The sequence below is a fragment of the Pan troglodytes genome, chromosome 9 (genome assembly GCF_028858775.2).
Source record: "Pan troglodytes isolate AG18354 chromosome 9, NHGRI_mPanTro3-v2.0_pri, whole genome shotgun sequence".
In the NCBI taxonomy this organism is placed as follows: domain Eukaryota; kingdom Metazoa; phylum Chordata; class Mammalia; order Primates; family Hominidae; genus Pan; species Pan troglodytes.
This window is the reverse complement of record NC_072407.2, coordinates 52,263,097-52,278,289: the sequence shown is the minus strand read 5'-3', so window position 1 is coordinate 52,278,289 and position 15,193 is coordinate 52,263,097. Positions and strand designations below refer to the sequence as shown.

The 15,193-nt window shown below is 39.9% G+C and overlaps 1 protein-coding gene across 1 annotated transcript; it reads right to left on the bottom strand.

Annotated features, from left to right (window-relative positions):
• Window positions 1-4,294: 4,294 nt before the first annotated feature.
• Window positions 4,295-5,206, bottom strand: OR4X2 (olfactory receptor family 4 subfamily X member 2). Its single transcript, XM_521911.6, has one exon. The coding sequence runs from the start codon at window positions 5,204-5,206 to the stop codon at window positions 4,295-4,297; it is 912 nt and encodes a 303-aa protein (XP_521911.3).
• Between the last annotated feature and the right edge of the window lie 9,987 nt (window positions 5,207-15,193).

Below are 15,193 nucleotides of genomic sequence, written 5' to 3'. Positions count from 1 at the left end.
AAGTAGAGCAACAAAAAGGACCTAGCCCACCAGATATTAAAACATTCTGTACAACTTCCAGAATAAGAAACAACGTGGCTCTGGATACTCCAGAAGCCATAAAGGAAAATAATGATAATTTACATAAAAAGAAAAGACTTCTGTATGTTAAAAAATATCATAAACAAAGTCAAAAGACCAATGACCAGGACAAAAATCTACAGTTCACTTTGGAAAGGACTAATTTTTATATATAAATAATTATTAGAATATAATAAGAACCACAACCCAAAAATGAATAAATAATAGAAACAGTTTACAAAAACTACAAATGGCCTTTAAATATATGAAAAGATCTGTCAGAACCTGTTTGAGAAAAAATAAATAAATAAAATTATTTCAACGTTATTCAACATAAGAGAAATATAAATTTAAATTATACTGTGCTCCCATTTTTCATCTATCAGTTTAGCAAAATCTCAGAATTTAACAATACATTTTGCAGGAAAGACAAATTTGTTGGTGAGAGTACAAGTTGGTATGACTACCGTGAAGGGCAATGTGGTCATCTCTATCCAATTACAAAGAAATACATACTTTCTGGATGATTCATGATGTTGAGCACCTTTTCATATAACTGTTGGTCATTGTATATCTTCTCTAGAGAAATGTCTATTTAAGTTCTTAGCCCATTTTTAAATCAGGCTATTAGTTATTTTGCTATTGAGTTTTATGAGTTCCTTATATATCTTAGAGATTAGCCCTTTGCAGATATATGGCTTGCAAATATTTTCCTCCATTCCTTAGGTTGCCTTTCCACTCTGTTGATTGTTTCTTTTGCTGTGCACCTTTTTTGTTTGATATAGTCTTGCATTTTTATTTTTGCTTTTGTTACCTATGCTTTTGTTGTCAAACCCATAAAATCATTACAAAACTCAACATCATAAAGCTTTTCCCCTACGTTTCCTATGTTTTCTTTTAGGAGTTTTACAGTATCAGGTTCTACATTTAAATCTTTAAACCATTTTGAGTTGATTTTTGTGTATGGGGTGATATAAGGGTCTAACTTCATTCTTCTGCATGTGGATATTCAGTTCTCCTAATGCCATTTACTGAAGAGACTGTTCTTTCCTCATTGTGTATTCTTGGCACCCTTGTCAAAAAACAGTGGATCATATACATGTGGATTTGTTTCTGGGCTCTCTATTCTATTCCATTGATCTATGTCTGTCTTTATGCCAGTACCACACTGTTTTAATTACTATAGCTTTGTAATATATTTTAAAATCAGGACATGTGAAATCTCCAGCTTTGAAAAACTTACATTTGATCCAGCAGTTATATTTTTGGAAATATAACTTACAGATTAGTTTTACATATTTAAATTAAGGTTATTTGCTGCCACACTATTGGAAAACAATCCAAATACCCATCAGTAGAAGACTACCTAAGAAAATAATGGTATGCAAACACCACATGTTCTCACTTATATGTGGAAGTTGAACAATGAGAACACATGGACACAGAGAGGGAAACCACACACACCAGGGCCTGGTGGGGGGTGGGGGGTGAGGGGAGGGAACTTAGAGGGCAGGTCAATAGGTGCAACAAACCACCATAGCACACATATACCTATGTAAACAACCTGCACATTCTGCACATGTATCCCGGGTTTTTTTTAGAAGGAATAAATTTAAAAAAGAAAATAATGGTATGTTCATTTTATGAATACCACAAAACCATAAGAAAAGAATGAAGACTATTTCCTTGTTCAAATATTTTAAAACTCCCAGATACACTGTTAATAAGTTTCAGATGCATTTATATAGTATGCGATCACTCATGTAAAAGGTAGAAATAAATGAGAACATACATATTATACTTGTATTTGCTTAAAGAAACTCTGAAAGAGGCAGGGCAAGGTGGTTCAGGCCTGTAATCCCAGCACTTTGGGAGACCTGGATTGGGCTAATCACATGAGGCCAGAAGTTCAAGATGAGCCTGGCCAACATGGCGAAACCCCATCTCTACTAAAAGTACAAAAAGTAGCCGGGCATGGTGGCTCGTGCAAGTAGTCCCAACTACTCAGATGCTGAGGCAGGAGAATCATTTGAACCTCGGAGGCAGAGGGTGCAGTGAGCTGAGATCATGCCACTGCACTCCAGCCTGGACAATAGAGCAAGACTCTGTCTCAAAAAAAGAAACTCTGAAAAAAATACAGGAAACTAAGGAAACCAAAAGAGAAAGGGGGAAAGTAGAAATGGGGAAAGGAATGAAATGACACTTTTCACTTGTGTATCTTTTCATTTTATTTTATTTAAAACTCAATGAAGATTACCCTTGCACAAAAGTAAAATAAAAAATTAAGTAATTTTTCAAAGAAAATATGTCTCTAATTAATGGTGTAGGATAATCTAAACACAAAAACAATGGAATAAATCATTTTAAAAACTAATTATCCTGGATCATTTTACATTGTGTGCATGTGTCAAAATATCACTCTGTATCCCATAAATATGTACAATTATTAAGTGTCAACTAAAAATAAAAGAGGAAAAATAAAATATAAAACTTAAAACTGATAGATTTTACTGTAAAGAAATGTCAGCTTTTAAACATTGAAAACTTTGTAAATAAGGCTCAAAACCAATTAAATATAAAAACGTTCACCCTTGCAAAAAATTACAAATGCAAATTAAACAACGGTAAGATGTCTTTCTAATTTACAAAACTTTATTTTTATTGTTATAGATTTGGGGGTACAAATGTTGTTTTGTTAGATGGATATATTATACACTGGTGAAGTCTGCATTTTTAGTGTAGCCATCACCCAAATAGTGTACACAGTAACCATTAAATAATTTCTCATCCCTCACCCCTCCCCTATTATTAACTTTTTGTTATAAAATGATTTGACCTACAAAAACTTCCAAAAAAGAATTCTTGTTTTCCCTTAATCCAGATTTCCCAAATACTGGTATTTTGCCACATTTTCTTTATCCTTCATTCTCTCAATAAATAGATATGTAGACAAACAGATGGGTAGAAATTTTCTGATACAGGGGAAGTGTGGAGAAGTAGGTCAAAGGATGCAAACTTGTAGTTACATAGAATAAACAAGTCTGGAGATCTAACGTGCAACATAAGGACTATAGTAAATAATATGGTATTGTATACTGGAAATTTGCTGAGAGTAGATTTTAGGTACTCTTACCATTAAAAAAAAGCAAACTCTGCAAAGTGATAAGTATGTTAATTTGCTTGACTAATAATTTCTTTGTGTATAGTATAGGTATATCAAAACAGTATGTTGCTCACCTTAAAGATATACAATAAAAATAATAATTTTTCTGAAATGTTTGAAAGCTGCCAATATGATGTCCCTTCATCTCTAGATATCTCAATAAGCAATTCCCTAATCCAAGAACATTCTTTGAGACAAGCACAGTACAATGATCAAAATCAGGAAATTAACATTCATGTAATTTTATTATCTCATCTACAGAGTTTTGCCTCACAAATGTCCTCTATCTAATATCCAAGATCCAATCCAGGATCACATGTTGCCTTTACTTGTCACCTATCTTTAATCCGGAGTAATTCTTCTTTCTTCATCTTTACACATTTGAAGAGTTAAGGACAGTAATTTTGCAGAATATTCTTTCTTTGGGCTCTCCTTGTGTTTTTTTATGATTAGACTCAGGTTATGTATTTTTGGTAAGAATAGCACAATAATGATATTGTGTGCCTCTCCAGTGCACCATATCAAGAGGCACATGGCATCAATGGATCTTATTTCTGGTGATACTCACTTTGGGCAATGGTTTAGAGGGGAAGGGCTATAAAGTTACATTTTTCTCTCTGTAATTAATACCCCTTGGTGTCCTAAGGAAAGATACTTTGAAACAATGTAAAATCATTTCTTATCCAAAAAAAAGTGTTTAATGACAGGATTCTATTCTGTCAAGAGCACTTTCATAAGATAGGTGACTCAGTGTAACACTGTGCACCAAAAGTCTTTACACTCTAACACTAAATTCACTCTAGGAAATAAGCCTAAAAGAAAGTCAGAAGCATGGTTAAAAATGTCTATTCAAGAATATTAACTACAGTGTTATTTATGGTGGTAAAAAATTAGTACCTCCACAAAAAGAAATATTATTCAAGTTATGAAAATGAACTTTTTAAAGAGAGAGGCCAGGTAGAATAATCTGCAACTAACAGGTCCTGTGAACTTTCCTTCAACCTATTCTGCTCTTTCAGTTTGGACTCAACAGTCATTCTAAACCCAAGCATCAATACCAAGACTCAGCCTCTATTTCTCATTTAGTCTCAGTGTCCTAATCCACAGCCTCTTCATGGCCTTCCTCATTTCAGCATTTCTCAGAGAGTAGACGACAGGGTTCAGGATCGGGGTTATTACTGTGTAGAACACAGCCACCATCTTGTCTATGGGCAGAGTGGTAGAAGGCCTCAGAGAGTTGAAGACGCAGGGCCCAAAGAACAAGATAACCACAGCGAAATGGGACCCACAGGTGGAGAGGGCTTTGCACCACCCTTCAGAGCTCCAGGTTCTCAGATGGAGCAAGATGACCATATAGGATGCTAAGAGGACCCCAAAACTGATCACAGACAGGGTGCCTCCATTGGCAACAATCAGCAGACCAATGAGGAAGGTGTCAGAGCAGGCAAGTTTGAGAAGGGGAACTAGGTCACAGAAATAGTGATTGATCACATTGGGGCCACAGAAGAGCAAGTGGAAGATGAGAAGGATTTGTGCAAAGGAATGCATGAAGCCTCCCACCCATGCTATTCCTACAAGGACAGTACACACCTGCCAGTTCATGATGGTGGTGTAGCTGAGGGGCTTGCAGATGGCCACATAGTGGTCATAGGCCATCACAGTGAGCAGGAAAATCTCAGTGCCACCAAAGAAGTGCAAGAAGAAAAGCTGCGCCATGCAGCCCCACCAAGATATGACTTTCCTTTCAGCCAGCAGATCTGAGATGAGTTTGGGGGCTGTAGCGGAGGAGTAGCAGATCTCCATGAAGGAGAGGTAGCTGAGGAAGAAGTATATGGGGGAACCAAGGCTTCTGCTGGTCATGACAGTGAGCACAATGAGGAAATTCCCCAGCACAATTGCTGTGTACAAGAACAGAAATATCACAAAGCAAACCCTCTGCACCTCCTGGTTGGGAGAAAGTCCCAGAAAAATGAATTCAGTCATGTTGTGTATGTTAGCCAAGAGGTCATCATCAAGAGGCAGCAATTTGGGTGGTGTGATCTGAAATGATACAAAAGACTTCTTCACTCAGTGGGTGAATTACATGAAAGCCCTTGCATAGCTGAGATGCTTGTGAGTTGGAAATTGAAAGGTGAGTAGGAGTTAGTTATGTGTAGAAGGGAAGAGCATTCCAAGAAGGCAGAGAGCAAGTACAAATGCTTTGTGTGTGGCTGGAATAAAGGGGAGAATAGCAAAAAAATAAAGCTGTAGATAGACATTAGTACCAATTTGTGAAGGACTGTTAGGGCCTTTGAGGACCCTAACAGTCCCAAAGTGTTTTTCCTTTTAGTTGATGAACATGCTTGATGATTCCCCATTGTCTGCAGGATCAGACAAAGTCTGTAGTATGTAGAACTAAAGTATGGAAAGGGCTGTCCAGTGGAAACAGATTAGAGGAGGAGCTCTATTAGGAAGTTAATAAGTCCCTCATTGGATGATGTGGAACAGCCAGGATAGTGTTACTGTCTCCATGTTAGATGAGTGTTTTAAATTATCTTGTGCCTACAGCTTTCCTTCATGCCACTTCCTTCTCCTTTTTTTTTTTTTTTTTGAGACGGGCTCACTTTGTCACCCAGGCTGGAGTGCAGTGGTGTGATCTTGGCTCACTGCAGCCTTGACTTCCCCCAGCTCAAATGATCCTCCCACCTCAGCCTCCTGAGTAACTAGGACTACAGGCATGTGCCACCATGCTCTGCTAATTTTTATATTTTTTGTAGAGATAGGGTTTCACCATGTTGCCCAGGCTGGTCTAAAGCTCCTGAGCTCAAGCAATCCACCCACTTCAGCCTCCCAAAGTGCTGTGATTATAGGCAACAGCCACTGCTCCTGGCCTTCTTTTCTATCCTTGGTTTGCAGAACAGTGTCCTCAACCTCTCCACATACCAGTCAGAGTCTTTAGAAGAGATCTCCCTAGTGGACCTCCTTTGACAATCAACATCTCCTGTTATTTCTGCTTCTCCCTCTAATTCTCACATTCTACACTTGGTCACTTGGTGAGCTTGTCCCCTTCCAAGGGCCCAGCTCAACTTAATCCATGTATGATTCTCCTCTTTACTGGTGCTTTCGCTTTCTCCAGTCCCATCCTCCAGTGGCAACAAAGGTCCAACACCCCCCTACACACACACACACACACACACACACATCCCAGTGCCCCCTCATGCTCTGACACATCCTTCTCCACAGCCCAGGCTTTCAACACCTCAGAGCATCACCAAGACTGCTCGGGACTGATTGGCAGGCTGTCCCAGTCCATGCTGAACTCTGTCCAAGGTGGCTAAGGTTTTGTATATCCACATAGCCTCTCCTACAGTAACACTCCAGGCCACCTAAGCCTGGGAGCCAGATCACTTCCACTCACACCACAAGGCTTCCTTGCTTCCATGATTGGGACAATCTCAGGTGATTAAAGACCACCATGAACCAGAAGGAAATCACTGATAGAACAAATAGTTACAGAAACAAAGAAAGGACAGACGCCAGCCCCAAAATCTCAGATCAGCTGGGGAACTTTACCAAGAAGCTGCTCACAGAAGAGAGCACTAACAGTCTGGACTCCTGGATTTATAGTCATATTTTTCAGGGAGTGTCTGTGTAAGATCTAGAAAGTTCTTTAACCTCTCAGAGACTCAAGGTCTAAACTGTAACATGCAGATAATGCCTGCCTCACAGGTAGGTGCCATAAATCCCACTCCCAGCCCCATCCCAGGATAAGTTAAGGGCCAGTCCTATGTCCTGCCCCGGATTCCCCTCCAAGCCAGCTCCACAGTTTACAGGCCCCCTCTGCCAGGGGCCCCTCTTCTCTCAGGACATTTTGGGATCCCGGCACTTACCACACTGAATTATCATTGTTTTTGTGTGGCCACCTGCCCACTGGAGTGTGGGTTTCCTTACGGCAGAGATGATCGTTGCCCACCACTCCACCTCCAATGCTTACTGCAGTGCCAGCCATGCAATAGCCTTCAATGAATGTAGATAGGATGAATAATACTGGATATGTATCTTCCCAGCCTTCTTAGCACAGTATTTGGTAAGTTGGTGTTCAGTAAATATTGAGGAAGAAAGTTCCCCAAGGACTAACACCACGCCTTCTTCATCTCTGAATCCCAGAGCCTAGCACTTGTGTTTGTCTCAAAGACCAGATGGAGGCGAAAGCCCTTTGTAATGTGCTATACCCTTCCTGGAACCATTCTCTTTACTTTCAAGGTGGAATCAATCATTAGTACAAAAGAAACCCATGGTCACAAACAAAACTCACCCCAGTGTTTCTGTGGCTTTGCTGTTCTCACCAGTTGCCTGTTCTGTCTAACCCCGGAGAGGTAAATAACACCCTGAGAATGGCCCTAGGCTCACACAGGTTTCCCAGTTAGCCAATCAAGAAGCATTACAAATGGCCACACTATCAGCCAGAGCTGCTGCCTCACTGGAGTTCCAAAACGGAGAGGATCTGCTCCCCTGCACCCTCAGGCTTGGAAATGCTGAGAAATGCTAAGCCACTGGGGTTTCAATTATACCTAATTTAAAACGAGCAAAGTAGACTTGCCCCCCAAGGTGTTCCACAAAAAACTTAAAGCCTGGCAGCTCAGCCCTGAGTTCATACTGCTTAAAAGACACCGTGGGAGGAGGTAAGTGATCAAGTGAGAGAAGTTCGTTCCCCAGAGAGCCTCACCCTTTCCCCTTCCTAATCAGGCAGACCACCTGATTAGGACCTCAAATTCCTTGTAGGAAATAACTTGCAGAAAACAACTCACACTTGTAGGAAAATCTCAAACTTCCTTGTAGAAAACAAGTTCAGAAATCAGTAGGAATTGTGAACAAATTCAATTCACCCCATGTTTGCACTTACTCTGCATGGGGCTGTTCAGAAGTTCATGAACGACCCCTCCCCCCCTGCTTATCAAGAACTCAGACATGTGACCTTACATAAAGTGACACTATTCAGAATAGTGGGCCCATGGGATAGAGACCACAAGTGTCAGGAAACTGTATTAGCACTTCTCTGTGTCTTTGGTATGAATGAGTTATGGATCATTCACCATAGTAGAGTTATGGTTCTCTACCAGGGGCAATTTTGCCCCCAGAGGATATTCGACAAGGTCTGGGAACATTTTCCATTGTCACAAACTGGCTGGGAAAGGAGTGCTGCTTACATCTAGTGGGTAGAAGCCAGGGATGCTGTGAAACCCCCTACAATGCACAGGACAGTCCCCCCAAGCAAAGAATTATCTCATTCAATGTGTAAATAGTGCTGCTATTGATATACTCTGGTTTAGGTGAAACAAAAGTTGTCCTGAATTAATAATCATTGAAATTGGGTGTTGAGTACATGGGAGTTCATTACACTGCTTTGATCACACCTGTTTATATTTTAAATTTTCTGTAATAAAAGGTTTAAAAGTGTCATAAGAGTACTTCATAAAATGAAATGTGCCCTGTACTAGGGCTACTCACAAATATCAGTAACTCAGCCTTGATTGAAAGAGTTGAAACAAGATTCCACAAGTTCCAACTAATGATTGATAAGAAAACTATAATGAGATATTTTTAGATTTCAGAAAAGATCTGGCACATTGCTTTTGAGCATGCAAACACTGAATTCAGCATTATCCTTTATAAAGAAACACAAGGAAAATTAGCAAATAATTACAAAAAAGCCCCAAGTACTTAAGTAGAAACTATATTTATTTTGTAACGTGTCATCATGAAGTTGAGTTTCTGTGAAAGTCTGTCAGTCAAAATCTTTTCTACATTGAATAATTTGGTTTCATAAATCTAAGGAAGATCATTGTTAAGCATGAATCTATGAATGTTTGTTATAGGAAACTAAATTTGTTTAAACATTTTTGGTATGAAATTGTATTTGTTCACAGAAGATTATAAATTGTGCCATAAGAGGTTGATTTTGTTTCCTAATCTAGCAAAGATTAACCCATTGACTATGCTCTCATTTCTCAAGTTATAATTAAATCCTGTTATTAGAAAGAATGCACAGATCTGGCCGGGCGCGGTGGCTCAACCCTGTAATCCCAGCACTTTGGGAGGCCGAGGCGGGTGGATTACCTGAGGTCAGGAGTTCAAGACTGGCCCGGCCAACATGGTGAAACCCCGTCTCTACTAAAAATACAAAAATTAGCCAGGCATGGTGGCACACACCTGGAATCCCAGCTACTTGGGAGGCTGAGGCAGGAGAATTGCTTGAGCCTGGCAGGGCGAAGGTTGCAGTGAGCCAAGATCATGCCACTGCACTCCAGCCTGGCTGACAGAGCAAGACTCTGTTTCAAAAAAAAAAAAAAACACAGATCCTTCTTTTAAAATTATATCTATACGCATTCCTCCACGTGAAAATTTATTTTGCAGTGAAAAATGACTATCAGTATGTGCTTTTTTAAAAAAGTGGAAATGTGTTTAAAAACAGGCAAAGGACATGAACAGACACTTCTTGAAAGAAGACACAGATGTCTCCAACAAATACATGAAAAAATGCTCATCATCACTCATCATTACAGAAATGCAAATCAAAACCACAATGAGATACTATCTCATACTAGTCAAATGGCTATTACTAAAAAGTCAAATAAAAAGATGCTGGCAAGGTTACAGAAAAAAAGAGAACAATTATATACTGTTGGTGGGGATGTAAATTAGTTCAGCCACTGTGGAAAGCAGTTTGGAGATTTCTCAAAGAACTTAAAACTATCAGTCAACCCAGCAATCCCACTATTGGGTATATACCCAAAGGAAAATAAAGCTTTTTACCAAAAAGACACATGTACTTGTATGTTCATCACAGAGCTATTCACAATAGCAAAGACATGGAATCAATCAAAATGCCCATCAGTGGTAGACTGGATAAAGAAACTGTGGCACATATACACCATGGAATACTATACAGCCATAAAAAAGTAGTGAAACCCTGTCCTTTGCAGCCACATGGATGCAGCTGCAGGCTGTTATCAGAAGTGAAATAACACAGGAACAGAAAACCAAATACCACATGTTCTCAATTGTAAGTGGGAGCTAAACATTGAAAACAGTTGGACACAAAGATGAGCACAATAGATACTAGGGACTACTTGAGGGGGGAGGGTGGGTGGGGGTGTTGGTTGGAAGGCTACCTATTGGGCACTGTGCTCACCACCTTGGTTATGGGATCATTCGCATACCAAGCCTCAGTGACACGCAATTTACCTACGTAACAAGCCCCAACACGTACCCCCAGAACCTAAAATAAAAGCAGAAAAAAATGGGAATGTAAAAGTTTCTAGCAGCTTTTATTCATAACAGCAAAAAAAAGAAAAAAGAAATCAACCCAATATCCACCACCACAAGAAAAAAAAATGTGTATACACACACACATACACACGTATATGTATATTTACATATACACATGATTTTGGAATGCTACTCACTAAATAAAAATAATCATAACCCACAATATGGATGAATCCCAAAAATATTATGTTAAGTGAAATAAGCCAGATACAAAAAGAGTACATGCTTTCATTTAAACAAGCTTAGGACAGGATAAACTAATTCATGATGATAGAAATTAGATCACTAGCTGCCTGAGAAGGGGTGGAGATTGCCTGGAAGAAGTCACAAGAGAAGTTTCCAGAGTGATAGAAATATTCTGCATCTTGTTGGGAAGTTGGTTCACAGAAGTATAAATTTGTCAAAACTCATTAGATTGTACACTTAAGGTCTGTACATTTTGCTGAATGTAAATTTTACTTCAATTACTGAGAATATATTTTAAATGTTATCACGACAAAAACAATAACTTTGTGAAGTAATGTAAGTGAATTGGCTAGATTTTGTTATTCCACAATGAGTGTGTGTGTGTGTGTATCAAAATGTGTCATACATGATAAATACAATTTTATCTGTCGACTTTTTTTAAAGTAAAAACTAAACAAAATTATTTTCATAAAGTAAAACCTAACTGAGATGGGAAACCACAATGAAGGAAACTTCTGGTCTGGGAATCAGAATATCTGAGTTTGTGCCCACGCTTTGTGCTTGATTTACCCTGGAGCAGAAATCACTAGTGTTCCTAATAATTATTTTCTCCTTCTTCCTTCTATAGTATTAGAATCCCTGAATTTTTATGAGGGCACATGCCTACCTGGAATGAAAATTACATTACCCAGCCTCCCTTGAAACTTCAAGGAAGGGGACATGTCTTATTTCATCTCTTCCTGCTTTTGGATAACAGGATGCTGCCATTATGACTGGAGCTCCATCAGCCATTTGGGGCCATGCAGTGACCTTGGGAATTAATACTATAAAGGATGGAGAAACAAGATAGAGAACATTTCTATGCCAGACTGTGAACTTCTTGACTTCTATCTTGGTTTAGATTCTGATCCTTGCAGCTAAAACCTAATCTAAATGATGTTTCATCTAAAACTGTACATTGAGAATGATTAATTCATATTTCATTGACATCACAGGATTACAATGAGATGCCAATGAAGTAATGAATGTGAAAGGGCTTTGAAATATGCATAGGATATTATGCAAATACAGGGTATATCAATTAATAAGTTCAAATATGGATTTCATGTATTAGTTTGGACATTTGGTATTTTTTGTTGCAAGACAATATATGAACACTATTTCGAGCTCTCAAATAAGTTCTTTTCTGGCTGCTTCAAGCAATCTCACTTCTGGCTCAAGCCCTTCCCAAATGATAAAAACTAATAATGCCGACATCATTTTGATATATTTTATTCATTCCACAGCTCTTGAGCATCCACCACCTGTCACTCATCACACGAGGTGCAAAAGCAGCAATTCACCTAAAATCAATTCACCAACTATAGTTTGCCAGATGGTCAAATTACCAACAGTCAATTCACAAGATTAACCAATTCAGCAATTTTGCTATCAGGCAAATGGCGAGTCCACTGAATTATCAGTTCACGAAAGATGTGCTTCTACTTCCAATCTCAGCTAATCCTTTTCCTCTTAATTAAGAAGCTCTAAGGAATCTGGATTGTAAAACATTCACAAAGTCAGCATTCAACACGTCTGGATCAACAAATCCATTGAACTTAAAGAAAAGCAATTGAGTTATGCCAACTTGGCAGAAATTTGCAAACACAATTTCCAGACAGTTAAATCAAGGGCAAAGCCCTCAAGGTAGCAGAAAGGACATGTTCAATGCCCATGCTCAGCAAAATCATTGTAAAGAACTATGAGGTAAGTGTACCAGGTCTAATAAATATTAACCACTTTTAGTCCAGTACGTTGACTTTTCTATTCTCCTTTGATATGCATATTTGTCAGGTCAAGTCTAAAGAGTTTGTGTAACATTAACAACCACAGAACCTCAGCAGCATGCAACTGGAAGCATTTATTCTCATGTTCATGGGTCTGCAGGTGAGCTGGGGAAGCTCTTCCTCAGGCTGCAGTTTGGTGGGTCAGCTAGAGAAGTTCTGTTCCGTATGTGTTCATTTGGCAGTTCAGCTGTAGTGCAGCTGCTGCCTATCATCTCATGATCGTGGCAGAGACACAGGGGGGCAAACAAAAATACACAAGGCCTAGTAAGGCCTAGGCTCTCACTGAGGCATTGTCATTTCCACCCACCCATGCCATTAGCCAAAGCTAGTCACATGGCTAAGCCTAAAGTCAGGGGATGGAAACATACACTGCTTCTGATGGGAAGAACTGCAAAATTACAAGGAGCAGGGCACAGGCAAAAGAAGAAGTAAAGAACTGGGGCGGATCATTCAATCTGATTCAGGTAAGTTTGGTTAGCACCCGTGAAAACATATCCAGGTAAAATTCCTCATCTGTTACGTATACATGGGTCCCTTTCTTGAGAAAAGTCAATTCAAGAATGAAGAAAAATAAGAAAGACAGTTGACTGGATTGAAAATTCACTGGAAGAGTGAAAAAACTTATATAAAATCCTTGATATTCATTAATTACCAGAAAACTGAAATTGAGAATACACAAAAATCCTCCTCCCCCAAATACATCGCTTATTGCAGGCATCTGCAAAACATAAGTGCTATAGATTTTACAAAGGATTAACAGAAATAGGTTTTGAGGAATCAAAAGTTCAGTAAATTAGTTATGTGGTAATTCAGTTAAATTAACAAATTGTTATTTGGCAAATTTATCTGTAATGAATTGGCCAGAACCAGAACCCAAGGATACATATGCAAACAAGACCCAAGCTCTGGGAGCAAAGATGGCCGAATAGGAACAGCTCCAGGATGCAGTTCCCAGCATGAGCGATGCAGAAGATGGGAGATTTCTGCATTTCCAACTGAGATACTGGGTTCATCTCACTGGGGAGTGTCGGACATAGGGTGCAGGACAGTGGGTGAAGTGCACTGAGCATGAGCCGAAGCAGGGAGTGACATTGCTCACCCGGGAGGTGCAAGAGGTCAGGGAATTCCCTTTCCTAGTCAAAGAAAGGGATGACAGATGGCACCTGGAAAATCGGGTCACTTTCACCCTAATACTGCACTTTTCCAATGGTCTTAGCAAATGGCACACCAGGAGATCATATCCAATGCCTGGATTGGAGGGTCCTATGCCCACAGAGCCTCACTCATTGCTAGTACAGCAGTCTCAGATCGAACTGCAAGGTGACAGGAAGGCTGGGGGAGGGGCACCCACCATTGCCGAGGCTTGAGTAGGTAAACAAGCTGGGAAGCTCAAACTGGGTGGAGCCCACCACAGCTCAAGGAGGCCTGCCTGCCTCTTTAGACTCCACCTCTCAGGGCAGGGCATAGCCAAACAAAAGGCAGCAGAAACCTATGCAGACTTAAATGTCCCTGTCTGACAGCTTTGAAGAGAGTAGTGGTTCTCCCAGCACACAGTTTGAGACCTCAGAACAGACTGCCTCCTCAAGTGGGTGCCTGACCCCCAAGTAGCCTAACTGGGAGGCACCACCCAGTAGGGGCAGACTGCCATCTCACCTGTCCAGGTGCTCCTCTGAGACAAAACTTCTGGAGGAATGATCAGGCAGCAACATTTGCTGTTCACTAATATCTGCTGTTCTGCAGCCTCTGCTACTGATACCCAGGCAAACAGGGTCTGGAGTGGACCTCCAGCAAACTTCAACAGACCTGCAGCTGAGGTTCCTGACTGTTAGAAGGAAAACTAAAAAACAGAAAGGACATCCACACCAAAACCCCATCTGTACATCACCATCATCAAAGACAAAAGGTAGATAAAACCACAAGGATGGGGGAAAAACAGAGCAGAAAAACTGGAAACTCTAAAAATCAGAGTGCCTCTCCTCCTCCAAAGGAATGCAGCTCCTCACCAGCAACAGAATAAAGCTGGATGGAGAATGACTTTGATGAGTTGAGAGACAAAGGCTTCAGATGATCAAACTACTCCAAGCTAAAGGAGGAAGTTCGAACCCATGGCAAAGAAGTTAAAAACCTTGAAAAAAAATTAGATGAATGGCTAACTAGAATAACCAATGCAGGGAAGTCCTTAAAGGACCTGACAGAGCTGAAAACCATGGCACGAGAACTATGTGACAAATGTACAAGCCTCAGTAGCCGATTTGATCAACTGGAAGAAAGGGTATCAGTGATGGAAGATCAAATGAATGAAATGAAGTGAGAAGAGAAGTTTAGAGAAAAAAGAATAAAAAGAAACAAACAAAGCCTCAAAAAAAATATGGGACTATGTGAAAAGACCAAATCTACATCTGATTGGTGTACCTGAAAGTGATGGGGAGAATGGAACCAAGTTGGAAAACACTCTGCAGGGTACTATCCAGGAGAACTTCCCCAGTTTAGCAAGGCAGGCCAACATTCAAATTCAGGAAATACAGAGAACCCCACAAAGATACTCCTCAAGAAAAGCAACTCCAAGACACATAATTGTCAGATTCAACAAACTTGAAATGAAGGAAAAAATGTTAAGGGCAGCCAGAGAGAAAGGTCGGGTTACCCTCAA